This window comes from Oryza brachyantha, chromosome 7, assembly GCF_000231095.2.
Source record: "Oryza brachyantha chromosome 7, ObraRS2, whole genome shotgun sequence".
Taxonomy (NCBI): Eukaryota; Viridiplantae; Streptophyta; class Magnoliopsida; order Poales; family Poaceae; genus Oryza; species Oryza brachyantha.
The window spans coordinates 16321886-16349648 of record NC_023169.2 but is presented as its reverse complement, the minus strand read 5'-3'; the positions used below and the strand labels follow the sequence as shown (position 1 = coordinate 16349648).

The 27763-nt window shown below is 41.2% G+C and overlaps 3 protein-coding genes across 10 annotated transcripts; all 3 read right to left on the bottom strand.

Annotated features, from left to right (window-relative positions):
• Nucleotides 1-2915: 2915 nt before the first annotated feature.
• Nucleotides 2916-10052, bottom strand: LOC102714570 (probable calcium-binding protein CML13). Of its 6 annotated transcripts, XM_040526066.1 has the most exons (9): nt 7921-7937; nt 7418-7562; nt 7111-7232; nt 4529-4649; nt 4396-4432; nt 4274-4301; nt 3756-3908; nt 3302-3404; nt 2916-3206 (listed from the first exon to the last, which is right to left on the bottom strand). In XM_040526066.1, the coding sequence occupies exons 3-9, from the start codon at nt 7174-7176 to the stop codon at nt 3142-3144; spliced, it is 573 nt and encodes a 190-aa protein (XP_040382000.1). In that variant the 5' UTR covers nt 7177-7232; nt 7418-7562; nt 7921-7937; the 3' UTR covers nt 2916-3141. The 6 variants fall into 6 exon arrangements, with proteins under 6 accessions (XP_040382000.1, XP_006657966.1, XP_040381999.1 ...); XM_006657903.3 differs by lacking the exons at nt 7111-7232; nt 7418-7562; nt 7921-7937 and adding an exon at nt 5277-5422; XM_040526065.1 differs by lacking the exons at nt 2916-3206; nt 3302-3404; nt 3756-3908; nt 4274-4301; nt 4396-4432 and adding exons at nt 8210-8407; nt 9774-9865; nt 9967-10052 and having other exon boundaries at nt 4563-4649; nt 7418-7527; nt 7921-8050.
• Nucleotides 10053-11651: 1599 nt separating this feature from the next.
• Nucleotides 11652-14656, bottom strand: LOC102713834 (vacuolar protein sorting-associated protein 27). 2 transcript variants are annotated; one of them, XM_006657900.3, is made up of 10 exons: nt 14430-14656; nt 14251-14307; nt 14049-14116; nt 13733-13937; nt 13534-13658; nt 13190-13265; nt 13017-13076; nt 12907-12957; nt 12402-12480; nt 11652-11959 (listed from the first exon to the last, which is right to left on the bottom strand). In XM_006657900.3, the coding sequence occupies exons 1-10, from the start codon at nt 14511-14513 to the stop codon at nt 11868-11870; spliced, it is 897 nt and encodes a 298-aa protein (XP_006657963.1). In that variant the 5' UTR covers nt 14514-14656; the 3' UTR covers nt 11652-11867. The 2 variants fall into 2 exon arrangements, with proteins under 2 accessions (XP_006657963.1, XP_006657964.2); XM_006657901.3 differs by having other exon boundaries at nt 13534-13655.
• Nucleotides 14657-14785: 129 nt separating this feature from the next.
• On the bottom strand, nt 14786-26467 carry LOC102713560 (protein STRUBBELIG-RECEPTOR FAMILY 7-like). 2 transcript variants are annotated; one of them, XM_006657899.3, is made up of 19 exons: nt 26306-26467; nt 25888-26044; nt 24050-24182; nt 23890-23961; nt 23726-23794; nt 23570-23641; nt 23362-23430; nt 23196-23267; nt 23043-23108; nt 22899-22964; nt 22480-22814; nt 22071-22354; nt 21466-21737; nt 21259-21394; nt 20837-20967; nt 20569-20725; nt 20159-20285; nt 16182-17901; nt 14786-15916 (listed from the first exon to the last, which is right to left on the bottom strand). In XM_006657899.3, the coding sequence occupies exons 1-18, from the start codon at nt 26351-26353 to the stop codon at nt 16388-16390; spliced, it is 3780 nt and encodes a 1259-aa protein (XP_006657962.3). In that variant the 5' UTR covers nt 26354-26467; the 3' UTR covers nt 14786-15916; nt 16182-16387. The 2 variants fall into 2 exon arrangements, with proteins under 2 accessions (XP_006657962.3, XP_040382370.1); XM_040526436.1 differs by lacking the exons at nt 14786-15916; nt 16182-17901 and having other exon boundaries at nt 19814-20285; nt 25888-26112; nt 26306-26351.
• Nucleotides 26468-27763: the final 1296 nt, after the last annotated feature.

The following is a 27763-nucleotide window of genomic DNA, read 5'->3' as shown; positions in this document are numbered from 1 at the left end:
AAAATAAAGGCTGGAAAATAAACCACGATTAAAAAACTATAAAATTAGCTGCGTATTTAGCTTTTTAAAATTTAAAATTTAGCTTATAATTATAAGCGTAAAGATAGGGAGCAAGACTCATAATTATGTTATAGGATAGATGGTGAGCATGGTTGTTTTCCAGCCACATTTTCACTAGAACACGTTGGATATTTAGGTACACATAACATCACCGGTACTATTTCTAGTCTCCTCAGTAACGCAAGCATAGATGCGGATGACAGATGGCATCATTAATATGTTTTTGTCACCACACAAAAGGATCAGCTCTCAAAGTAGGCCCTCTCTCCTCAACACAACATCGTCATAGGGTGAAACCTATTAACTTACAACATGCCAAACGAAGACAACTTCAACTATTTCGTGGCAATCAAGCTACAGTCAGAGAGAATTACCGAATGCCTAGCTCATTGTCGGACTAGACAATGGTAACCTTTGGAGAAAATCGTAAAACACCAAAACATTGTTTGAAATACAATTTCACCATCTTCCAAGCCATCCTTCCAAACATATATTCACTCTTAATTTCTAGTTTTATCTATATTTATATTTATATAGATGGTAATGAATCTAGATGTATATAAACATTATATATACACATCAATAGAAATTTCAAGAAAGACTTGACAATGCTACAATATGAAACACAAAAGAAAGATGTTGATCATGATCAAGCTTTTTCTGGTCATATTTCCCCTAGAACATATGGGGTATTTTAGCTACATAGCATCATCATTGCCGATGTCTCAATCTCCTCAATCATACATGTAAACATGGACGCAAACCGAAAACACCTACATGTAAACATGGACGCAAACCGAAAACACCTATTACAACCTGAAGGGCATGTTTTTATCGTCATCACAAGAGAAGCCAAAAACCTCATGTCCAGAAACCTCTCCCTCCCCACTGAGCTCCATGTCTTGGTGGAGCCTGTTTAACTTGGAGAGGAGAAGGGTCAACAACTGCATCTTTTCGTTTATGTTTATGTTTATAAACTAAATTTTTAATTTTCAATCTTAAATTTAAAATTAATTTTAGAAATTTTCGCTAAAGTTTATTTTTTATATTGGCTTTTAGATCACTAAGAGTATGTATATAAAAATCATTCCTAAATCTTTTCTATTTATAAATATATCGTTTGGTTTCCACCGTCACCCCCACCCCTAGCAAATACGGTTGAGCAGAGTCCCGCGGCGACTGGCGACGGCCGGCGTGGACGTAAAGCGGGACACGGCATGACGACGACGGTGGCCCGCCGGCGATCGGCGCGGCGCGAGGCGACACACGGGCGGCCCGTGCGGGCGCGGGCACGCGGTGCGTGCGGAAACTGTGGAAGGGAAGCGCTTTCATTTCGGAATCTGGAGGCGCGTGGGCCGGCGGTGCTGTTGTTGTGAGATCGCCTCGACTCGATGCTGCATGTGGTCCAGGGAGGAAGAAGAAGAAGAGTGCTCCAACTTTACTGGCGCTGCTACCTACAGTACAGAGTACAGAGCAAGACTGAAAAGGAGCTGCAGAGAAAAACGGGTGTGCCTGCGCTGCTGCACCGTGGTCTCTTCTGCTGTCAGGGCGCTGCAGTGGACAGGCAGGTGGGTTGCAATGGCATCATCAGCCAACACAGTGTATCCAGAGTCCGTGGTGGATCAACGGTTGGCAACCAAACAACACACCTCCTAGCACCGGATTCAGATACTAGTATCTGTTTGCTCACGTGTGGACCTAGTATCACGTACTCCCTTCATATATTTAGTCATGACACCGATGATTTTTCGGATTATGTTTGACCATTCGTCTTATTTAAAATTTATATCTAAATATGTAAAATTATAATGCATACTTAAAGTCTCTATAATAATAAATAATATTATAACAAAATAATTAATAATTATATAATTTTTTTTGAATAAGACGGATGCTCAAACGTGGACCTAAAAGTCAACGGCGTCATATAAAAAAAATATGAAGGGAGTATGACTCGTATGTTAGTGATCAGTATTATATTTTCCTAGCATCGTCGATATGCTTTGTTAACTTTGGGAAATAAGTTTGGAGTCTAACAGATAGAGTTAAATGAAATAGCTGACATATAAGTTCCATCTTTATTCTTATTGTCTTGTTTGGTGGAAGAGATGGGAATTATGAGATGTGCCGGTGTTTTCAAGTAAATCATGATAATAGACGTATGGACGTTTCAGGTTTAACTCAGTTACACTTGAGGAAAGATTACCTCCTAATTTAAAAATGCCAGAGTTTATGGTCAAACTTATTATCCTAGTAGTGTCCACCTCTTAAACTCTCATTCTAACGATTCTCCTATATGTCGCTAGAAGACCTAATGGCCCCTACATCTTAAACTCACATTTCTAACATTCTCCTAACCAAACTAATCATGGGGAAATGGGATGAAGCTACTACTTGGCTTCATTCCAACAAACTAAGCTGTGTTATTTCTTCAGTTCTTTTTTTCGATTTTTATACTCATGATTCCCATCTCTCTACATTTGGTAACCAAGGTATGGTTCCCATCGTTTAGTCTTAAGATTATGAGTATAGTAAGAAAAAAATTAAATATTAAAACTTAATTTTTAGAGTTGATTTTGAGGTTATCTTTAATAGCTTATTTTCCAGCACTCCTTCTAAATTGCTAACATGTATATAAAAATTTTATCTACAAAATTATTTTCAATAGTTAATAAATTATTTCGTTTATAATAAGTATAGTCTCGTTCGGTACAAGATGGCCACCATTTGATGTGATGTGCTTGCTTCAGAACCAACACCACACCGGGTTAGTTTGGTTTTGGCCGCCAGGCTCGCCAGAAAGTATACTGCCAAATTTCAGTCCATACCCAACAGGTTAACGCCGGGTAAATCTGGACCATTTGAGTAGCAGGAAAAATCCCATGCTCGCAATCACAATCACAATCACGGTATAGTATATGATAGCGCAGTCGAATAAAAACATGTGCATAAATATGCCATCATAGTAAGGTATACAGAACAGCATAATTTCGGAATAAACTACAGCATTATACATTAGGCAGACACTGGTGTGGTCATAAAACAACTGCACTCACTGCACCATCCTGGCCACCCATAGGATTAGTAACCATAGCTAGTCCTCCTCATCATCCTAATAAACTCGTCAAAATCTATCTCACCATCGCCTGTGACAAAACATAAAGGAAGTTAAATAGCTTGATACTTCAGTTGGACAACGAGCACAGAAATTAATCTTTCAAGCTCCCAGAAAACAGCTAACCATTTCGATCTGCCTCCTGCACCATTTCTTGAATCTCTTGATATGTGAAGTTTTCGCCTAATTCCTTGGCAATTCGCTGAATATCAACATCTGAAATCTTCCCCTGCATAAGAACCATAATATATTTGAGTTATGATAATATTCTTAAGAATGATACTCTGTCAGACCGAGCAGTGCTATAATATAAGTATTTTGTTGCTTTCATACACTGAACTCCATGACAAATTTAGAGAATAAATTAAGCGAAACTTCAATGTCTAGAACTAAGACAAAAGGAACATGATGCTGATCAATCTAATAATATTATAAATAAGAAAACACTTGGTTGATTTTCTACTAATATGAAACTGACCTTTTGACAATATAAACAGGTTGCAATCAATCAATCGATATTCTAGCACAATAACAACAAAACAGATGCTGTACTGAAGGGTGAAAAGAGTAAAAACTTTACATTTTTATCTTGGTCAATAATACTGAATGCTTTTGTAAGCTCCTCTTTACTGTCTCTCTCTCCGATCTTAGCAGTCATCATGTACTCAAACTCCTCATAATCTATGGATCCACTTCCATCTTTGTCCACATCAGCAATCATCTGGTTGATTTGCTGCATTACCCAGAGGAGGGCAGAGGATCAGTAAAAGGGATTATCCTGTGTAATGAAACTAGAGGAGAGATATGAGACAGTGTGTACAGACTCAGCAGAAACGGTGTGGTACATATTATGAACAGGAAATTTTGTAAACCAATTAATGTAAAGATATCTAAATGGAAATTCTCAGTGGAAGCCTCTGCCTAATAGCAATTAGGCTCATTAGTAGTCTACTTATACAAGATTTATGATAATTTATTCAGTAAGCACAAATGCATGAGCAATAGTGCTCTATTTCGGTAGCTGTTTGATAGTTTCTAGGATTCCAGAGGAAAATAACAGCTGCAGGACACTACTGACCAGGAGAAAGAGGATTATACCTCTTCTGTCATCTCAAATCCCAAGGCTCTGTAACAAAACAACAATTTCAGAGGCATAATAGCCAACCAATCACAAACACACGAAAACATGGTCAAAATAACAATGCCCATGACATTCTTACCTCATTGCAACATTCAATTCTTTGGCATCAATGGTTCCTGGGAGATAAGCGTGATTGATACATCAACTGATCAGCATGAGCTAACAATAAGGTAACCGAAAGCAGCAAAAACACAACCAAGAAACGTCAGTACCAGAGTTATCTGTGTCAAACAGATCAAACGCCTCCTTTATTTCTTGCCTCTTCTGTTTCGTCAAGCCATGAGGGCGAGCTCCTCTAGGCCTCTCACGCCTAGTCTGTCCCTTGACAGTAGACTACAATCCACATTGCATCAGTGAATCAGTGCCATGTGATCATCAGTTTCAAACAATAAGGAACCCACAATGCTTGCTATGAATCATCCCAGTAAGTAAAACAATATAGCAGCTAGACAGATGATCAATGCACGACCCTAAAAAAAAAATCACTGCTTTACATGACCACTGAACAAAAACGAAAACAACGAAACTACAGCGGCTGACAGGCGACAGCACGCGAAATTTCAGACAGAAAAATGTCACCTAAGCATGTCGAATTTCATCACGGGCTCCTCTCACCTCTCTGCCCTAGATCCATCAGGAGCTGCTCACCCTACGAAATCCCAAATCTCACCGCCCCTACCACCATCCACAGATTGTCGCGACAGATGAGATCCACCCAGCTAGGGCTTCCGCTTCCGCTTCCACCCAGCCACGACCGTCTCCACGGCTCCACAAACTCCGATTCCCAACCGCACCAAAGCGCAGAGATTCACCTTCCCATTTGGCGTCCATCGCCCCACCACCACCACCCAACAGAGCAGAGACGAGCCCTAACGCCGGCAGATCCCGGATCCCCCCCCCCCCGGTTGGGCCGAAGGGAAACCGCGCGCGCTGTTGGGAGAGGGGAAAGGGGTGACGTACCATGCTGGAGGAGATCCGGGGCCGCGGTTGCGCGCGTCTCCGATCTCGTCGGCGGCGAGCGGAGCGGTGGCTGGTTTGGAGTCGTTGGGGAGGCGCGTGGGAAGAAACACCGAGACCGAGAGAGCAATGCGTCTCGATGGTGTGTTTTTTTTTTCTTCTTTGGTAAAACGATAAAGAAAAATGGGCCGTGCCGGGTCGGGCAGGGAGAGATTTGATTGGTTGATGGTCTATTTAATTATTTGATATCATAACCCATATCTACCTCATACTCACGAGCTTCAATATAAATATTTCTATAATAAAAATAGTGTTAAATCATTAAATTTATATTAGAGAATAACTCTCGAGTTGATCGAGCTAAATAAAATTTGGAAGATTTTAAAATAAATTAAACTAATTTATGTGAAATTTCTATAAAACCTATGCATTTGAAAGAATGCTTTAATCGCAGGCAGGGCGCGGCTGAACAAACACAGCCAACCACATGAAGCACCGTACTTTGTGGAATATTGAGAGAAATATTTGAGGATTATCTGTATTATGTGGCGCACATTTAATATATCATCCATAACTTTTCACTTATGCTTATAAGCTAAAACTCAAATGGTTAAGCTTAAATTTGAAGTTGATTTTAAAATTTTTCACTTAAGTTTATTTTTTAACCTTGTCTTTTAAATCGCTAAAAATACATATATAAAAATTTTATTCACAAATTATTTTTCATTTATAAATATACCCTTTGGTTTTTGCATCAAAAACTCAAACAATCAGCCCATATGCTTATCTCCAAAGAAACTTTCTACGTCTGACATTGTTATGAGCTATTTATTAGATTAATAATATAATTCATTACTATGAACAAATCCGTGCTTATCTCCAAAGAAACTTTCTACGTCTGACATTGTTATGAGCTATTTATTAGATTAATAATATAATTCATTACTATGAACAAATCCTCGTCATCCTCATTTTCACTTGATCTAAAAGCATCTCCAAGAGAATAATTAAATTTTGACTCTTCAAATCAAAATCTAGCCATTCATTTTAGTTTTGGCAACTCGAATTCTAAGAACATCTCCAAGACTTTTCATCTCCACTCTCCAAATCCTGTCAAGAGGTATATAACAAGAGAATCCCACTCACGCGGGCCCACAGATATCAATTTTATTAGTAGAAGAATGAGTTATCAAATTTAGCCATTGAGAACTCAAGTTTAGCTACTCATACGAGAGAAAATTTCCAATGTGAAAGTAGCAACGAGAGGCATAGGTCCCAAAGACATGTCAGGGGATAGTACTGCTGCAGCACAGTACTATAGGGATCTGGTTCAGATAACAAGGATCTAGAGCCCATATCATAATCCAGCAGAAACCTTGGGGATTTCATCTGTCTAGGGACAAATACAAATATGGTTCTTCGGCAAATGCAAAACCATGCAAACCTCCTGCTGATCAGACATTGGTAGGAGTACATATTTCTGAATTATAGTAGTATTAGGCTATTCACTGACTACGTACACACAAAAAAGCTAGTTTATGCTTGTCACAGTTACACGAAACAAAACTTTTCTAGGATCTAAACAGAACACTTCGGCTTCCTAATAGTAACTATTATCAAGAGTTGGAAAAGCTACACACCGAACAAAACCATCTTATCTTGGAAACTTGAGTAGTTCAAGACTAAAAGTCTACCAACCTTAAACAAACTTGGGTGCTCCTACTATCCATCAGGCACTACGTGAGTTCTCCTCTATGACCTAGATCTCAGTTACTAGGTGAGTGTGTTAGTCAAGCTGATCACTCCATGGATAGGAATTATTCTTTTGGTCAGTCACCTTTGAAGGAAGATGACCCAGCTTCAGCATCCAGCAACCTAGCATCCACTTCCGATAAGTCGGCATGGATCTTTATCCTTTTCTCTTGCTTCCTGTAACTCTGCCTCCACAGATGGAACCACCTACCAGGCCATTTAATGTCAAAAATTTAGAAATGTAGCCACAAAATATGAACAAAATGGAACACGATGATGTGCTGCTTGGATAAGGGGATCAAAATTTAGTTATAGTTAAACCCACAAAAAAATCAACAAAATCCCCTTATCAATACAGGACCTCAAACGTTGAAGAAAGATCATTGCATTACTTGATGATCCATTGCAATAGCAGTTGACTTCAGTCGTTTTTTGCTGCATCGGCCAGTTGGTTGTCCGCTTCCTTTTGTCTCCTCATCAACGAAGTTTTGATCTGAACCCTCTACGGACATGCATGAGTGGTTCTCTTGTAAAAATCTGGCCATGTCACTCAGGTAATGAAACAGACTAACCTTCCACACTCATGATCTATTACAGATAAGGTACAGAAAAATCTAAAACATGACACTTTTTGGATGAACTATTCCTGCAGGTGTGTATAATGCATGAGACTGGTCGGGAGGACATACAAACAGAATATGAGCATTCAAAAGAGGTTTTCCCAGTCCACTGTTTTAACTACTACAAATCAGACAAACATGCCATCTCTCCTCAGCAAAACATATATTTGATGAAATCTTCACTGCTGTTTTTGTGAAAATTTAAGTGGACATTTTCCTATGACTTTTTTTTTTCCTTTTGAAAAGGAAGCAGACATCATGCAGATATTACCTACCTGCACTCCTAGAAGGGGAATGTATTTTCTTGCCTAAATGGCACATTGAAGATTGTGCACAAGGTGATCTGACATGTTCAACCTTTATCCAAGATTCAGCTCTGTCAACTCCTTCTACATCCATATGTTCCTGCATATCATTTGAATTCAAGAGGTTATTTTGATATGTTACAACATTCAATCTTAAGCCATTGGTCGGCCATTCTTCGGCTGATCCAGCAAAAAATATGTTACAAGAGGACACTTCCTTGTGTGTAAAAAATTGAGGGAATGTATTATTTGCCTCTACCTGTTCAGCCTTTGTGTTTTTAACATGTCCCTTGGATGACACTTTATGTATACAAGCACCTGAAGAGTGATTGAACAGCTTCTTGAAACTGTATTCACTGTCATGTAATTGGCTTAAGAAAGATTCTTCCAATAAGCTAAGATAGAGCATGTGTTTTTCATTTGTCCATCCAACAGATGTGCATACCACCAGAACATCCTGGCAAGCAAAAGAAAGAAATTCATAAATCTTGAATTCGTGATAGGCATTCCATATAAATTAATAATGTAAACACCATCCAAAATCAGAGGTTTGTCCGTTTATTGAAGAATATGATATGATTGTTCAGTTAAGTATACACCCAGGAGTTATGGCAGTACAAGATGAACCAAAATAATCAGCCATCAGTAGTAAAATGAATAACCTAAGGAAGATGAATCATGGTTCAGATTTTCTTATTCATTGACTGGAAAGAACAAAAACTTTCGGCACATCAAGATCACATTATATTCCGTATTCAATCCCAGTAAAGCAATACTACTGGTCCTAATTATACAAAAGCAAGTCAATAGTGAATATAAACAGCTTTAAATACTTCGATGCGAGTTAAACATGCATTTAACTCTGCAAACTCGCTTGTAGCACGGTGGTAAAGTCCCCAGTTGAGGGGCGGCTGACCAAAGCTTCAATCCAAAAAAGCTCTGCAGGCTCTAGGAGAAGCACGCTCCCGCAGTTAATTAAATGCCGCAGGTCGTCTCAACCCACTGGTAAAGTTATTAAACATGCATTTAACTCTCAGAATGATAATATTAACATGTGTCAATATTCCAGAAGAACAATGAAAAAAGGAATAAAGAATGGTTGTGCATTATATAGTACAACCTAGTATAGTGGTCCTTCCAGAAAAAGTAGAGGCCAGTTTGATATGGAGTTCATAAATAAAATAAACGATCTTCCATAATTTCACCACAATTCTTCTACAGTGGTCAAAGTTTTATTATGTTTATTAACTAATTTATTCGTAAAAGAGTAATGAAGTTTATAAATGACAAAGTCCCCTAGTTCCATCCCATATAAACTTTCTAAGAAAACAGTATGAATCATTTGGAGGATAAATGCTCCAGCTGGTCGTTCCACCAACTAAGAAAACAGTATGCTTAAGTTTCTCGGTAAAAATCTAACATGAATCATTTGGAGGCTTGGAACTTGGGGCAGCAAGTGATCTTGAATGCTAAAGCATTGACTCATATCATATTCTACACAAACTAACAGCTTTCAGGCACCTTTTCTCTTGCATCTAGAAATCACCCGTTTCACAACCCTCAAATTCTATACCTTCCCCGTTCTTCTGTTCAATTCCTTCATTTCTTCGCAGATGATACCAACAAGGCAACGACAACGAAATGGCCAGCTAATACTAGCATCCAGCGTGCAGTAGATCCTTGGCTCAAATCCAAACCCTACCCTATCTGCTCATTCACATCACCAAAACTAACAGCTCAAATAACCTAAATTCCCATCACAGCAGCCCAAAAAAAAAAAAATCCCGCCAAAAAGATTGTACGAAGAAGAGAAAAAAATTTACCGGCAGACGCACCATCTCCCGCAGATCCGCCACCGCCATCCCTTCCTCCATCATCTCCCCAACTTCTCTTCCCGCAGAACACACAAATTCACCTATACCCCCCAAAAAAAATCGCCCCCACCACCAACCGCATCAGCACCCGCACAAACAAGCACAGCATCGTAAGAGCACACAGCAGAAGCAAACACCGTACCGCGCAAAAATCCTAGCTGCTCGGCGTCGTCTCGTCCGTCCGCGTCGCTGGAAAAACGGAAATGCGCGTGGCGGCGGTCGCGTCCGGCCGGCGGCGACGGGGAGGAGGGGGGGGGGGGGGGGGGCGTACTCTTTTATCCGCCGTGGCGTCGCTTTTTCCACGTGGGTGCTCTGGGGGTAAAAATATCTGTCTCGGACAGCGGCGTTGGCGTGCTGCCTGGGCTGAAAAAGGAGCGAATACAGACGGATACTACACGTATCGTATTTGTTTTCATATTTTAGACGGATATGAAAACGGATACGAATATCTCGGATACAGAAACAAATACAAATTATCTCGAATACGAATAAGGATCGGATGTAGTCGAACACGAATACGAAAACAAATATTTCTCGAAGCATACAAACCACTCAAACCGTTCGTAGAGACAAATAGCACACATATATAGCTAACTTAATCGAGATAGCTGTTATTTTAGGCATCAACATAGATTTAACACGTTACATTTAGTTTCACGGGTAACATATAAGTGACATAAGTCCACCACATAGCATATAATGAGTTCTAACAAATACTGATAGTCCAATAGCACAAAGCAATTTTTAGTAAATTGGTTGATGGGTGAGACCTGGAATTAAGTGGGCTGAACTGATTTCAGGTGTTCGCGGATATCCGCTCATTACAATCTTCGGATATCCGTATCCGTCGAAAACTGTCATACCGTATTTGTATTTGTATCCGAAAAAAATTATCCGTATTCGTATCCGTATCCGAATTATCCGAGAAATATCCGCTCCGAGCTACCTCCGTATCCGTTTTTTTCGGGAGCGGACGGAAACTATCCGCTCCGTTTTCAGCCCTACTGCGTGCGGGTAGCAGTGGGAATGGGTGGCTCTTTCGTAATCTTATTTAAATTTTAAAATATTTTAGTTTAAAACTTCATATAATTTTATTTTAAACATATTTTGAATTTAGTCCTTAAATTTTATAGATAAAAAGTTTAAGGTGTGATCGTCTCTGCACGCTGCTGTACGTGGCTGGCTAAGCGTAAACAATGGACTGAGGTGATAAATATTTTTCACCCGAGGGAGCAGAAAGAAATACTTTTAAAGTAAACTATGATTTTAGAAATCCCTAAATCAAACTTGAATTAGACATTACAATTTAAATTTTCACTACAGCTTACTACTAGCAGAATATTACTACAACCTAAGCGTAAACAATGGATTGGGGTGATCAGTTATTTTCAAAAGATCAACTCGCGGGCTTAGGGCTAGTCACATCACGAGCAGTGAGGCGGAATGGAGCTGGATTTAGTGAGACAGTAACCAGATATTTTCCGTCCGTAGGTGCCCGGAATAAAGAAAATAAGTGCCGCTGCGTCACCGACTGCCAAAATTTAAATTTTAGAACTTAATTTTAATTTTAGATTTAATTTTATGGTTTTTTATCATAGTTTATTTTACATATTTTCTATAGACACGTATATAAAGGTTTTGCTTACAAATTATTTTTTTTTCAGAAAACACGTTTTGTGCTTATTTCTCTAAGAAGCAAAACGACGAGGCCAAAGCTGTACCAAGCTATGCTCTGACTTCTACCCCTCCGGGAACAAAATGCGGGTAATACTCCTTGTATTAAACCAGGACAAATTTTTCATCAACATACGGATACACGATGACTGGTAAGGTTAAACAGAATAAATTATCTTTAGCGGGCAAAAACCTTATGAGTTTCGGTGTTTTACAGGCGATGGTGCCAGGCTCAAAATACTACTATACCCACAACAAAAAAACGGCTCTCGAGGTTGTTAAAACAGGTTTTATTCAGGGCCATATGCAGAGGGGGGCACCATTTTTTTTTTTTAACTTTTGGCACTGAACGAGAGGAGTGCAGGTCACTCAGGTCGCTGTGTGTGATGCCGCAAGTTCTTCCATCCTCTGGCGCATTTTGTATTGCAGCATGGCTGGAGCACAATCCAATGGAGTTTCCCCTGCGCAACAATATTCATGATGATTGTTAGTATGTTAACAACTCCAGCGCTGGCAGAAATATCTATAGATGAACTGAAATGAGCATTGGTCCCAAGACTAGGATTTGGTACAAGTGCAAATAATACACCAACCAAAAATGGTCTGCGAAGATTAATCCAAAAAAAATGGCTTCCACAGGCTAAACATATCACGCTACTGACTAACATCAGCTAAGCATGCTATGAAGCCCCGAAAGACCAGATACATAGCACTGCTTTTATTCTACCCCAAAATGACCTTGAGAACATAATAAAAGCATAAAAAGGCTCCTGAGGTCATACTAACATATAAGTATTTTCCTTAAGAAGGTAAAAGCTACTATCTTGCACTTCAAGCAAAATTCAGATAAGACATTCCGTTGAACTGTTGTACAGATGGGTTTAAATAGTAAAAAGAACCAACCTTGCCCATTTTTGCTCTGAACATTTGCTCCATTATCTATGAGAATAAGAGCAATCTCTGTCTGGTTAAATAGTGCCGCCTGCAATTGTCCATAAACGGATGTACATTAGACAGTGATTTCCTCGTATGTATTTGAGATGTATGTGTCAAAACACAACTAGATTGTTCACAAATGAACTAGGATAGGTGCTCTTGCTGGGATGAGGGTTTCTCGATTGTATGGAGATGTACATAGATCTGCAATCTACATATAATGAAGCAACTAAATCGACCAAAAGAAACTGATTTACACAATTCTTTCTTGGATATTTCATTGATTGGCAGATATGTTACTTTCCGTACCAAAGCATTCTTTTTGTATGTTATCGTGATACATGGATATGCTTTTGTCTTTACACAGCAAATTATGTTACTCCTTTTATCTGTTCTATGGAGGTATTTAAGAAATGATATAATGGTACAGCATAAAAGTCAACCAAAAGGGAGATAATAAAAGAGCACATACCAAATGTAGCAAAGTAAATCCTTGCTTATCGCAGTAGTTACAATCGACTCCCTGCCCAGTGTTGAATGTAAGAATTAAGTTGACAAAATCAGACAAGAGAGAATAATTACCTGGCTGAGAAGTTTCTTGACAGCTTTAATATCCCCACTCTTAATTGCTTCCCTCAGTCCCTAAAAGGGATAACAAGTGGGTCATTTCAACTTTGCCAGGCCCTAAATACGGCTTGTACTGTATGGTGAAAAATAGAATAAAAGGGGAGCTGCTGAGAAATTAAAAAACTTACCTCCCCAGTAACATCATATTCAGAAAGATCCTTATCATTGTTATCATTGCTCATCAGGCCAAGATTTAAGAATGAGCTGCAACAACAACAATCAGATAATACCAAGAGATCTGACGATCAATTTGAACACCTGTGCCTAATGCAGATATGTTGATGTTTCAATTACAAATGTGAAGGCAGTAAAATAATGACCAAAATATGCCTTTAGATCTGCCAGATGAAGCTTAAAAGCTAAGCACATACTTAAGTAGTACTACAAATATTACTAGAGATATATGAGCATATGACACATGGATTAACCAAGCATTCCTCTTCAGAATGGAGGAAAGTGAATTCAAACGAACCTTGAGTTGCTGCTTGAAGTGGCCGAAGCCTTCTTGGCACTTGATTCAGAAGATTGTTGGTTGGTAGAAGATTTTTTTGGCCTAGGATTTGACGGTGCACTTGAGGAAGTTGTGCTGATAATCTGCTGCATATTGATCATCATTAGGCAGAGGCACACAAAGCTGAGGTGTTGATAAAATAAAATGGATTGTCATCTACCTTTACAGGTGCAGGTTCCGGTTTCGGTGCCTCACATATACACAAAGGCATTCCACATTTGCACTCAATAACAGGAGCTACACTGTGAAACGTTGAGTTTTTCGTAGGTGATGAAGCATCGTCCTTACCCAAGTTTAACCCTGAAAAGGAGTCGGCTGCACTAGATACACTTCCAGGTGATCCAGCGTTGCCAACACCCCCATGACTGCAACATTATACAGGACATCAATAATTAATATAGACCAGACATAAGCACAGTATAATAGACAAATTAGATTGTACTAGCAGTGATATAAATCATACAAGGCCTAGCTACCTAGGGGATTTGTTGAAGCAATCGTAGCAGACTCTCACGTCCGTGTATATCCCGTACTGCGGCAGAGCCTGCAACGAATCGAAGCAAAGGAGATGAGGCTCGCAACCACAAACCCACAGGCAATTTACACTGCTTGATCAAGCACAATATCTCGCGAAATCCAGCAAAAAAAAAACAACTTCAATTTACGAATTCCTCTTACCATGTGGTACGAAGAGTGCTCGTGGCAGAGCGTCCTCCCGCAGCTGCGGCAGTGATGCTGCAAGAACACAAAATCGGTCAGGGATCAGAGACGCGCTACTCCCCCCCCACCCGATCTACGATCCATGGGACAGCATGCGCCAGAGAGGGTGAGGGAGGGACGAGGGAGATGAGCCATACGCGGCGGCGGAAGGTGGTGAAGGTGCAGCCGCAGACGTCGCAGTGGGCGGACTCCTGGAACGGCGGCGGCGTCTCCATAGCCATCGTCGATGGTGGCGGCTACGGTGAACCAACCTGATCCGGTGATCCGGCGAGACCACGCGAGCTGATCGGCCGGCCGATCTCGCGGCGGCTCCTCGCCTCGCGCCGCGCCGCGCCGATCTGAGGCGGAATCGACGGGGAGAGGTGGCGGATTTGGTGGGGAGCCGCGGCGTCGGGGTAGACCGGGGTAGGGAGGTGAGAGGAGGATCAGGTGATTCTGAGCCGTCGATGGATTCGTGTACGGCTGAGATTGCGCCTCCTCCTGCCCTGCAGTTCCCTTTATTATTCTGAAAAAAAAAGGATAACGCAAAAGATAACTGAATTGCTCTGGAAAAGGACAGCAACTGACAAAGCTGAATAGCTGATGTCCAAAGTCACTCCTGAATTCAGCAAGCAGTCAAGAAATTCATGAATCATCAGGTTGGAACATCATCAAATCAAATTAATACTAGGTTAATCTTGTTTCAGATTATTACAGCTCCTTTTACATTGAATTGAGTGCGGAGAGGAAGGATTAAGCCACCGTGACAGTTCATTCAGATAACAGTTCAGGATTTGTGTTCCTTGTGTGCCAAAGTTCATCTGAATTTCCCTTGTCTGCTTTCAAGCTCAGATGCTCCAAATACTAAATCAGTTTGTTGGGTCATTCCCTTCTTGCTCTCTTCACATCCATTACTTGCTCTCTTCACATTTGAGCAGCAGATCCACATCACAATACAATTATGACAGTTCATCCTTCACTAGTGCTGCACATCAGAAATGTAGAACAAAAGTCTTCCCTACAAATTGCCCATGCTATGAAGACAAATGTGAGCGAATGTACATGACACAAAATAAGGGCACAGAAGAATATGATGAACATCTAATTTTGCATGGAAGTTGGATAAAGCAATGCACTCAGATATAATTGGTCACATCAGTACCAAAGGTTCATGCAGCACTTGCAATACTAATAAGACATAACAAGGAATCCTCAACGAACCATCAACTGGTTGTGGACTATTTGTTTGGGATAACACAAAGGAATATATTCTAATAACAGTTAACAAAATGGCATAAGATAAACGCAATGTAGACCAAAACAGAAGGAAATGCACAAAGTATTACTGACGCAGCAAATTGCCAAAAACTGTTGTTACATGCAACTTTATGGAACTGAATGAATGCAGTCACTATGATAGAAAAATCCGATAACTAGCAAAAAGAAATGTCCTCAGAAGCCTGAATTGATATCATGGAACAGCCATTCTGGATGGCAGTTTAATCATCCGGCACTTGCATTCTGACAGTTTCATCACTGGACACAGGTATCAATCTTAAGGATCACAGGTAGCTAGGAAACAAAATGAACTAGAAACCACAAGTGGATCGCCCCACCGCGCCCCCGAAAACACACGCGCACACACCTATAGCAGCAACAGATGCTCAGAATTAGTTTCGAAAATTAAGTAATAGACACAGTTGGTAACATGGTTAAATCATAGACCAAGTGTTCAGACATGCATGCCCTGCTTGGGCATAACACGCTGTAAAGAAAAGAAAAGGAATTACAGGGAGAAGTTTGATAGAGGGCAAGCTGGAATGACTTCAGTTTATGATCCAAAAAATCAGATCTGTAGACAACTTGAAATCAAGAAAGGTCAAAATTCTAGGGATCTGTGTAGCCATTACCTCATAGAAGATTATTGAAACAATGTGACAAAGGGAAAAGCTCCATCTCGGGTTCACATAACAGTTGTGTGTGCAAGCTTTCTATGATGATACCTTGCCCTATGGTATTATATGAGAAGCCAACATTGTGGCAGAGTTATTATTATTGATCACTATTTTCTAGTACAAAAATGGAGTATCATCTATTTTCCATTAAGGTGGTATAATCATCTTCTGCCCTTCCTCAATGCATCGCATACCTTTGCAGCATCCACACCATATCCAACATTATGGACCCTTACTATATTAGCACCATTCAATATCCCAGCCGTAGCAGCTGCGACGGTAGCAACATCTCTCTCAATGGGATTGGTGCGATTGCATATTTCACCTAAAAATCTTTTCCTTGAGGGACCAAGTAAAATTGGCACATGTGAAGCACCTAAACTCATTTCGCCTATTTCTGTTCTAATAGATTCCAAGCCCATAATTACTTCAAGGTTATGTTTGGCATTCTTGGAGAATCCAATGCCAGGATCAAGAACTATCCTCCACAAAGGAATCCCAGACAACTCCGCTTCTCTCACTCTTGTATATAGCTCAGAAGCAACCTCATTACAGACATGACCATATACTAGATTTTGTTCACTTTGCATAGTAGATGGATCTCCTCTCATGTGCATAGTAACAAATGGAACTCCAAGTTCAGCTACAACTTCAAGGATTCTTGGGTCAATCTGTCCACCAGATACATCATTAACAATGTGCACTCCTCTTTTAACAGCTTCAGCAGCGATTTCTGCATAGAATGTGTCCACTGAGAGCAGCTTGCCTTCCATCTCAGGAATTTGAGTGATTACATCTAGCAAAGGAATCAGCCTCTCAAGCTCTTCGTCTGGAGATAGTCTTCTTGCAAAGGGCCTGGTGGATTGAGCGCCAATATCAATGATGTCTGCACCTTCTGATATTAATAGCTTGGCCTGCGATATGGCAGCTTCCACTTCCTGGAACTTGCCCCCATCGCTGAAGCTATCCGGTGTCAGATTAAGTACCCCCATGACAAGGGTCCTCTCCGACCAATCCAACAGACGATTTCCCACAGGCAATACCCTCTTGATTCCTTCTGTTCCAATCATAGATTCACCCCCAAGTTTGTTCCATAATTCAAAGAACCCACCGGTGCACTTTGCAAGAGAATGCCAACTTTTCTCCACATCATCATTAGTGGATGAACCTAGAAGGTCGACAAGAGGGGCTAGAACGAATGGCCTCTCGTGGATGCGTTCATGTGGCACGACTAGATTCTCGGTACTAATCCGGGAGTCACCATACAGAAGAATGTCTAGATCGATCGGTCTGGGGCCATACCTAATCCCATCAGTGTGTCGCCCTATATCCTTCTCGATCTCCTTGAGCCTCCTGAGCAATTCATGGGGTTCCATCTTAGTCGTGCCCCTAACAGCAGAGTTCAGGAACCGTGGCTGATCGGTCACATAAGCCGGAGCTGTCTCATACAAGCAGGCATGCCTGGTGATCCTTATGCCTGAGTTCTTCATCATCCGCAATGCCCTCTCAAACGTACCAACCCTATCCCCCACATTGCTTCCCAGAGCAATCACAATCTCCTGCTCAGCAGAACCATCACCCAAAGAACACCGTGCAAACGACCGTGCCTTGCATGGAACAGCACGCCCTGATGCTCTGTGCGAGGATTTCAGAGCATGGCCAAAATCACACGCTGCTGAAATACAAAAAAGCGTTAGCACTTCACAAAAATAAACATGGACTGGGATAGTATCACCTGAAAGCGCATCGGGAGCAGCCAGTCCTCCTCCTCCACAGTAGCTCATGGCGAGCGAGTACATCTTCCTGAGTGTCTCCTTAGCATGCAGCATCATTGAGCATACGGGGACAGAGAATTCGCCAACCTAGTTGCGGCCTCCCATGGGCACAGGAGAGTGGGAGGAGATCCCAGAGCTGAGGCTCCGAGTCCCTACCGAACAGTGGCAGGCGCAGGATTTAGAGGTTGGGTATTCGAAATGTTAATGATTAAGAAAAGAAATTATATCCAAAATCTCAATAATTGACTTGTATAACATCAACCATTTAGTGATGTTACGATATATTATATCTAACACAAATTGAGGCCAGGATCATATTTTACTGAATTGGTATAGAGATTGAATTTACGCAATAAAAGTAAAACAACAGCAAAGGGTTTCAGAAAACACATTGGATGAAGCTTACCTACAGCGGACAATTACGGCAACAGGCTTCAAGGCTTTTGGCTCATTCCTCAGGCTCTTCTTGTACTTTGAAACCTAAAACACATGAGATCGAATGCAACACTCATCAGTAACAGGTAGTGGCAACTGACAAGGACCCAGAATACTGCTTTGCATGATGAGCTCATCAGTGGCGTAGCCAGGAAATTTTTACCGGGTAGTCCTATCCAAACTCCAACATCGCAAGTTCACGCAACAAAAAATTGAACAACATAATCACATATATGAGTAAAAATTTTAGTTAAAATAGAGTATAGAAATAACATCTTACAATATCACTAATTGACTAATTTAACAAGGAAATAATCTTCATTTGAGGGATAACACTACCATAATTTTCATTCTAGCAATGTATAGAAATTTAATCCATTTAGTTATTGTGAAAGACTTTCTTACTCTTGTTGAGAGAGAGAGAGAGAGCGCTCACATTCACAGCAGTCTGCTGCCAGGGAGCAGTGGCGTGCCGGGGCGCTGGGCGACGGGCGTCGACCGGCAGGGCGCAGCCGCGTATGGCCAAAGAAGCTAGGCACGCAGGAGGTGAGGGGGTGGGGGCGGCGGTCGATGGGCAACGCCGCAGCGGGGCGCGACCGCGCGGGCGCTTGAGTGGGCAGGCGAGCGTCGACCGGCGGGGCGTAGGCCCCCACGCAGGCGAGCAGCGGGTGGCTGGCCGCAGCCACAGGCGGCGCCGCGGCGGGCGTCGCGCGGGTGGGGCGTCGGGGCGGCGGGCGGCTGACCGCAGCCGCGGCCAGTGGGTGTTGGGCGGTGGGGCAGGCCGGGCAGCCGGCGGTGAGCGCAGAGGCTCTCCTAGACAACAGGGAGAGAGGCGCCGCTTCAGCCTTCGGTTGCGTCAGCGCACAGGCAGCAAACCTAGCTCTAGCTTCTGTCTACCTGGGCTGGACTGTGGGGGTTCATGTTAATGGGCCGATTTCGGGTAGTCACGGCCCACCTGAACTACCCGTGGCTGGGTACTATTTTATCAAAAAGCCTATACTTCCGAGTTCGCCAATGCTGCTATTAGAGTATTTCCAACAGCTTATCCATCTCATTCTTTAGTCTAGAAATAGAGAATGAAAAGTAAAAATTGAACTCCAGCAGCACATCTATCTCATCATCTATATTTGGATGTCATCCATATCAGAAGAGAGAAACTCAGATATTTGGATTAGCTGTTGGGGATGCTCTTATTTTAACCAAAGCCATCGCAAGATTGTGGATGTAAAAACAGGGGCTCATTTTGCTTTTTAAGAAAAAAAACTAACTACATATTTGTAAATAAAAAATAAATTGTGAAAAAAAACTTTTGTATACGTGTTCGTAACGGTTTAGAAACAAATGGTAAATAACAAACTATGATGATAAAACCCCAAATCAACTCTAAATTTATTAGGTTAAAAAGTTAAATTTTGATTTATAAGTGAATAGACAATGGTGCAAGTTTCGCAAGAGAAATGGGATGCATATCCTCTGCGGTCCTGCACCACCACTTGTCAGTGAGCAGATCTCAATTCACTCGGAACTGCTCTGAACATTGCACAGACATCATTATTGCATGAAGAAAAAAAAAATGAGCATCCATTTCTTGGTTTGGCACTGGTGCACATACAGGTGACAGGCCGCTAGCTACGCCCATATCATCAAACTGCAAAGAAACGCATCACTCTGGCGCGTGTATACAGCATTGTTTTCTTTCCCTTTATTATGGTTCGTGGTCGCCGGACTCGCCGTCGCGCCGCCACGAGTGACCGTCGGCGCCGCACGTCCTCGTCATGTTCGCTCTCTGCACGAGGCGGACCAGCAGCTGGACGACCTCCGACATCGGCGGCCTGAACTCCGGTTCGGGCTGTGTCGACGACGGTGAGGAGTAAACAGAATCAGCAGCGTGCAAAAGAAAAGGCTGAAACATTTGGAGAGCAAAGGAGAAGCTGATCTGCACCGTATCTTTCTGTTCCGGCTTACGCTTATAAGCTAAAATTTGAATTTTCAACCTCAAATTTGAAGTTGATTTGGGGTTTTCTTTGGCTTTTAGATCGCTAAGAATATTGTATATAAATGTTTTATGCACAAATTGTTTTTCATCAGTAAATATGCCATTTGGCTTTTAGATCATTGTGTCTCGTTCTAACCTGAACGCAGAGAGCGATGGCGTCGGCGAAGCGGGAGAGTGATTTGGAAGGGTAGAGCCCCTGGAGTGCCGGATCGACCATCCGGTCCAACGCGTCGATGTCGTGCAGCTGGGGAGTTGCCCACCGGACCAGTGACTGCTCTGGCCGTGGCCGTGACCTGCAAATGTTCAGACAGCGAGTGGCAGTTCAGTTCAGTTCAGACTTCGCAATGTTGAGAGCTTGAGAAAGTTTGAGGAGAAATGGTGATGGTGCAGCAATCTGTGGTCACCTATCAAAGGGTTTCCGGCCAGTCAGGAGCTCTAGCATGACAACGCCGAAGCTGTAGACGTCACTCTTCAGGGAGTACTGGCCAGACATGGTCACCTCAGGGGCCTTGTATCCTGAGTTGTCGTCTGATGCCTGAAATTGTCATACTGTAAGTTCGCATGGATAGAAATCTTGGTACTACAACTGTTTATAAGCATTTGAGTAACAAAATTTGTCAAAAGACAGTCATAATATATAGTTAACCATGGATTATGAGTAGAGAGTATGATGGTCCTGAATCTCTTTATCATGTCATGAAGTTTTACGTTAAAATAGTTCTGTCTGAAGCATTTCCATGGGAAATTGATGATAAATTGTGCTATCGGTTAAATTTATGTAAAATAGTGGTAAGACAGTTGCAGGATATAACGCCTAATATGTTACCTGGGATTCCTGGTTAGGAATAAGGCCACCAAACCCAGAATCCGAAAGATGGGGATTTAGCTCATTATCCAGTAAAATATTGGACGACTTGAAATTCTTGTGTATCACGGATGGTGAGCAAGTTTCATGTAGATATCTGAAAGTTACAGAGGATTGACATGAATTTTCAGTTCTCAAACATAAGGATTAATCGTTTCTTTCACTTACTCTAAGGCCCTCGCAGATCCAAGGGCAATCTTCACACGGGTATTCCAAGACAATGGTTGGCTTTGATCATCCACTAGATGAAGGAAGTCATTGAGAGAACCATTTCGGTAAAATTCATATGCCAGTAAGCACTGCCCATACTCTGAGCAGTACCCAACTAACTCAGCGAGGTTTGGATGATTTAACCTTGAAATGTTTGCAACTAACTCAATGAACAAATCTGAAGGATGACTAGGGAACCCAGAAAAATTGATCTTCTTCACAGCCAGGACCTGAAAGTAACAAAAAATGATGATGACGGAAATATGAATAGATGGGATGACGATTTGGGAGTACCAAAGGTGCTAACTGTTTCTTGATTGAAAGTATTCGTGTAAATAGAACACTTTCATGTACCACAGTTAAAATTTTCCAAGCATATATAGATCAACTGATGCATAGTGTCATCTTAGCCTATTGTTCAGGACAATATAGATTTTACATGTCAATTTTAGCACATCCACTTAATTGCATATTCTATGGCAGTAGAAATAAAACCAATACAGTGGATGTTTGGTGCAAGGAAGAGATTCAGTAGAGAGGATAAGAGGTAATTGTGGGAGCACCTTATGATCGTTGACTTTTGCCTTGTAAACACGGCCAAATGATCCCTCCCCGATTAAATTGTCAGGACTGAAGCTGCCAGTTGCCACCTGCAGGTCTGCCACTGTGTATGCAGGTGTTCTGATGGAACTCAAACTTATTTTCCTTGTGTCCGATCTGCTTGTGACATCATTTTCATTAAAGGACTTGTGCAGGTCAATTTTTGTTGGAGGTTTTAAATTCATTGAAACAGTCTTCTGCAATTCTTCCTTGCCAACTGTAGAGATGATCTTGATTGACTTCATCTCTGAAAAGAGTGGTTTTTTAGATACAAATAAGACATATTACTTACCTCTCTGCAAAAGTGAAATGTGCAGTGCCATGCAACTGTTTGCAAACCATTCCTAAACTGACAGTTACCGTGAAACTTACGTTTGAGACTGTCTTTAAATCCCGAAGCAATAGGGCTGAGAGGTTCCCTATGTTCAGGATCTCCTCCCCGTGGCAATGCCCAATATTTCCTCTTGATCACAAAGAATGCAACTATTGAACCCACAACCACCAAACATACTACAATTCCTGCTATGGCACCGTCACTTAGTTTAGAGTGTTTGCCACCATCATTAGATGGGCTATTGTTAACAGTAGTACTTGGAGCAGTAGGTTGTCGAGGCTGTGGAGGTTTATATGGAGGAGATTTGTATGGTGGAGACTGATATGGTGGAGGTGGTGGAGAAGGACCATTGCCAAATGAGTTTCCATTTGTCCTACAAAAGGAGGAGAAAATTGTAGTATCCATCCTATATGCCTATAACTGCAAAAACTGTTACATTGGTAACAAAATTACTTACTGGAGATTCTTTATTTTCTTTAGCTTATCAGGTATCCACCCGGTGAATTGGTTATTTGCAACATTTCTGAAGTAGGATAAAAAAATGTATTGGAATTCGACTATGAATTAGAGCATGTTGATAAGTAAATGCTTGTCAACTCACAAGTCAGTAAGGGGAAGATCAGCAAGGACATCTATTGTGCCATTGAATCTGTTGTTCTGTAGGTAACTGACAGGAGAAAATATTGCATTGTAAGCAAATTAACTTTGTTTGTCAACAGAATAGACTGAAGTCTATGAACACATTTGTACTCACAGTTTTCTCAAACTTGTCAATGAATTGAAGCTTTGTGGAATATTACCAGAAAGTGAGTTGTATGAGAGGTCCCTGAGAGAATTGGACATATTACTCAACAGAAGACAACAAACCATATGGTAACAAGGCGAGTATGGGAAGTCAGAAATATAGGTAAACCACTCACAATGTTGTTAGGTTAGTTAGCTGGTTGAACATATCATTTGTGGTTGTGAGATGATTATGTCCAAGATTTCTGTAATAAATAGAACAGCATAGTTACAAAATTTGGTCAGAGTTTACAAAATAAAGAACTCCAGACAATCTGGCAAAACGATAGACAATCTGGAAAATAAAGAACTCCTGAGAAATGAAGCACGATAACTGCAACTTACAAAATCCTAAGGGCAATCATTTGGGATATAGAGTATGGTATGCTTCCAGTGAAGTTATTCTCTGCAAGGTTTCTGCACATAAGATTCTTTGTGAGAAGCTAATATAATTGTGCATGAAGACAACAGATGCTTCAGTTGCATTGCCATATAGCTTACAATCTCTCAAGATTTGGAGGAAGGTTGTAAGGAATGTCACTGCCTCCAAGATTATTCTTGCTTGTATCACTGCAAAAGGCTAAAAGTATATCAAAAACACATACAAAATGCAGACTCTAACTACCAAGGCATTGAGACTAGAATGTGTGAGAGATCACACTAACAGCTCAACTAGTGCAGTCAGTAGGTTCATGTTGTATCCCAAAGTCCCATTAAGCCTCATACCAGATAACTTTCTGTTGAGCATATAGGAGAAACAGTGTCAGATAAGAAGGTCAAGTAGTCATTCAATCACAAAGAACCCCTTTTAGAGGCTCAACTCACATTGTGGTCACCCTGGAATTTGAGCAAGTGATCCCAAGCCACGACTGTCCACAGGGATCTCCGTTTTGTGACACCCAATTCGTCAGCAGGGCTGGAGAATTCATGCTTGTGTACAACACATTGAGAGCGTTCACTGCATAGGTGAAAAAAAAAGAGAGAGAGAGATTTGGATTATCAGTAATGTCGGATGGTTATTATTGGCCATAACAATGTTTTGCACCTACTTTGGTGGTCTCCAAGAAATTCTTTCTTTTCTCGAGAAAACACAATGAAAATATTGGAATGGGAATTTGGGCTAGCTAATGCGTATGCTTGATGCTTTTAACGCCAAGATGCACCGGCTGTGTTAACTGGGGAGGAGCTAGCCGGAGATCCTGACGGAAGTGGAGGAGGAGGAGGGGGGTGGGAGTATGCGACGGAGGGGGTGTATGCAGAGAGCTGGGGGGGAGTCGCCGTCGCCGGCGGTGCGGTCCCGACGATGCCGGTGGTGGTGCGACATTTCGCGGTGCCCATCTTGTGGTGGCGGCGTGGTTAGGCCCGGCCGGCGGCGGCGGAGAGGAGACGGGGAGGGGGTTGAAGAGGAGGAAGTTTGCAAATGGGTCCCTAGAGATCAAAATATTATGCAAATAAGCCCCTCTCTGGCCGCTCCCCCATTGCTGGCGGTCTCGGCCGGTCTTCCGATCGCTACCACCGCCGGCGGCGGCGGCGGCCGAACCTGATACATTGACGCGACGCCTTCCCGTCGGCTACCATGCCCCGCCGCCGTAGCTCGCCCGGGACGACAAAACCTGATGCCGTCGCGATCAGTCATCGCCTCCCAACCTCTGACTGAATTTGGCTCTAAAATTTAAATTTTAATTGATTTTATTTTGTATTGTGTTTTTTATAATTTTTGCTGTTAAATTATTATGGACACATATATAAAAGTTTTAGTCCTAAAATTTAAATATAAAACTTAATTTGTTAAGTTGATTTTATTTTTTATTGTGTTTTTTATAATTTTTGCTGACGTATATAAAGTTTTAGTCCTAAAATTCAAATATAAAACTTAATTTGTTAAGTTGATTTTATTTTTTACTGTGTTTTTTATAATTTTTGCTGTTCAATTATTATGGACATGTATATAAAAGTTTTAGTCCTAAAATTTAAATATAAAACTTAATTTGTTAAGTTGATTTTATTTTTTATTATGTTTTTTTATAATTTTTGCTGTTCAATTATTATGGACACGTATATAAAAGTTTTAGTTGTAAATTATATTTCGTTTGCAAATAAGTTATTTCGTTTTTTTTAGAAAAAATGAAAAAGATGGGAACTGAAGCCTTTGATTTGATCCTTCTTTTGTTTGATTTTATTTATATAAGTACAAGGGTTGTTTTAGGAATGAATGGATGTTGCAGCTTCTGAAAGGTGGAGTTCTTTTCTCATGAGTATTTTAGGTTTTAGTAGTACTAGATAATGAGAAAAGAAAAACAGAGCCTGAGACTATCCATCTTAATTTCGAGGAGGCTGTATGATCTTCAGCTTCTTATCAAAATTTTATAGTTCTTGCGCTATTCCATGAGCCTAACTGTTCAAAACTTATCATCTTATAACCCCAACCCCAATGAATCCAAAAAAACGATTGCATGTAGAGCAGCAGGCGAAACACTCCACTGAACTGACAAAAATAGACTGAACAATCAAGATCCAACCATCACCCCATCTCTTGCCAATCAAACCCTCGAGAAAAACCCAAACCAAGAACAATGCACTGTTTCTTGATTAACTTGCCCAAGCAAGAACAGACCAAACAATACGCATTAACTACAACTTACAACAAGTTAAAGATCACTTACCATCATCAGAGTCTGTGTTGGCACTAGCCCCCAAGAGAGTAGCAGCAGCCAAGAACAGCACCACAGCTCCGGCACCCACAGCCATGGCGGACGCAGCTCCTCCTCTCGATTCCTGCCTTGGCCAGTGCAGCACTCGTCTGGACAGGAGGAGAACCAACTTTGTGCCCAAATTATAAGCAAAGATCTCTCCTTTTTCCTCCCACTGTGTATACTTGACGTGCAAATCTTTTACGAGAAAAAAAAAACTCTGTATACTTATATATATGACAGTAGCTTCTCTATCTGATGCATGCAATGCTTTTTTCTTATTCTTATTCTTCAGTGGATTGTGTTTGTCAGCAGGGTAGAATCAGGGGGATTCAGGGGAGAGGAAGGAGGATTGTTATTAAAGAAGTGGAACATCACCATGTTTGCTCACCTGTTCACCCACCCATAAACCCTTGTCCCTTGAAGAGACTAACAACATTGTTTCCTGGAGTTGTTAGGGCAAATCTTCTAGATAATTAAGATGGTTCATGCTTTCTAAAAGAGAAAAGATTGGAAAAATTCTGAATAAGAAAGGATTACTGAAGAATAGACACCAAACTGCTTCTTGATGAAGAAAAGAATTGCAGGGTTTTTATACTGGGTTCGTATAGTGCAGCACAACGCGTGAGCAATGACACGTTGAAGAAAGAAGTGAGTGGAAGATATTGGGTCGCTTTTGTTCGTGTGCTGTTCGTGTTGTGCGTCGTGGCTCCCATGCCGAATCGTCCATGCCGTCGCTTTTGCTGATTGGCGATGGTTTTCAGTGTTCCAGTGCCGTGCGTGCGTGTGCAGCATTGCCCTTCAGCAGCTCAGCAACTGGGCTCCTTTTTTGACCAGCATTGGTATGGCAGCAGCAGTGTGGTCTCATTCTGAAGAAACTGATGATTGATGAGCAAGACGGTGCTCAGTTCAGTGTACTTTTAGAGATTTGTTCCAGTCCGATAAAAGATAACAAAAAGTATCTCGAGATACCGGTAACTCGCGGTATCAAATCATTTCTGATCGTTGGATCTAACATTGTACATCCTACTCAGTTAGATTCAATGGTAGAAAATGATTTGGTATCTCGAGGTACCGATAACTCAAGGTACCTTTTATTGGACCGGAGCAGATCTCATACTTTTACTGTTCTCAAGCTGTTTGGACTTTGGTGTGAATAAGGGGGTGTTTGTTTCTGGGGATAAAGTTTAGCCCCTAGTCACATCGAATGTTTGGACACTTATTATAAATAGTAAACCTAGTCTATTAATGAAACTCATCCATAATCTTGGGCTAATTCGCGACACGAATCTAATGAGCCTAATTAATCCATGATTAGTCTATGTGATGCTACAGTAAACATTTGCTAATTATGGATTAATTAGGCTCAAAAAAATTGTCTAGCGGATTAGCTCTCGTTTATGAAATTAATTTTTTTATTAGTTTATGTTTAATACTTTAAATTAGTGTCCAAATATCCGATGTGACATATGGCTAAAAAGTTTAGCCACATCTAAACAACCCCTAAGTATCACAAAAAGGAGCCCAAGTCCACATGAGTCAAAACGATCTTTTGAACAGAACATGCTATTGGTGATCCTTTGAATTCAAGGAAAATCACAGGGATTTCAGATGATTCTAACACCTAGGAAGCATAAATAAGGGCTCTTTTGGAATAAAGGAATTTTAGAGGGGTTTCTCTTGCGCTCGATCTAGACGGTAATTCCTCCGGTTTTCATGAGTTTCTCTGGTTCATAGGATTTAGGTTGACATATCACTTCAATTCTATATTTTTCTATTATTGTGTTTTGATAATCCTGATTCCAAAGGAGTCCTAATTCTCTTGGATTGCATACATGAGCTCAAAGAC

Bases quoted from the DNA above. Each gene is read 5' to 3' on its own strand.
- LOC102714570 (XM_040526065.1), bottom strand. From the start codon at position 9,827: ATGATGGAGGAAGGGATGGCGGTGGCGGATCTGCGGGAGATGGTGCGT. The intron at 8,051-8,209 runs GTAGAGGCAAAT...AATGATATGCAG, and splicing joins AAAACACAAAGGCTGAACAG to GAACATATGGATGTAGAAGG. The intron at 7,233-7,417 runs GTAATGCAATGA...ATGGCCTGGTAG, and splicing joins CTATTGCAATGGATCATCAA to GTGGTTCCATCTGTGGAGGC.
- LOC102713834 (XM_006657900.3), bottom strand. From the start codon at position 14,513: ATGGCTATGGAGACGCCGCCGCCGTTCCAGGAGTCCGCCCACTGCGAC. The intron at 14,308-14,429 runs GTATGGCTCATC...GTGTTCTTGCAG, and splicing joins TCACCACCTTCCGCCGCCGC to CATCACTGCCGCAGCTGCGG. The intron at 13,266-13,533 runs GTTCGTTTGAAT...TTGTTGTTGCAG, and splicing joins ACTTCAAGCAGCAACTCAAG to CTCATTCTTAAATCTTGGCC.
- LOC102713560 (XM_006657899.3), bottom strand. From the start codon at position 26,353: ATGTTGTTAGTCTCTTCAAGGGACAAGGGTTTATGGGTGGGTGAACAG. The intron at 24,183-25,887 runs GTAAGTGATCTT...TCACCTATGCAG, and splicing joins CAACACAGACTCTGATGATG to TGAACGCTCTCAATGTGTTG. The intron at 20,726-20,836 runs GTGACCACAGAT...GAACATTTGCAG, and splicing joins GGCCGGAAACCCTTTGATAG to GTCACGGCCACGGCCAGAGC.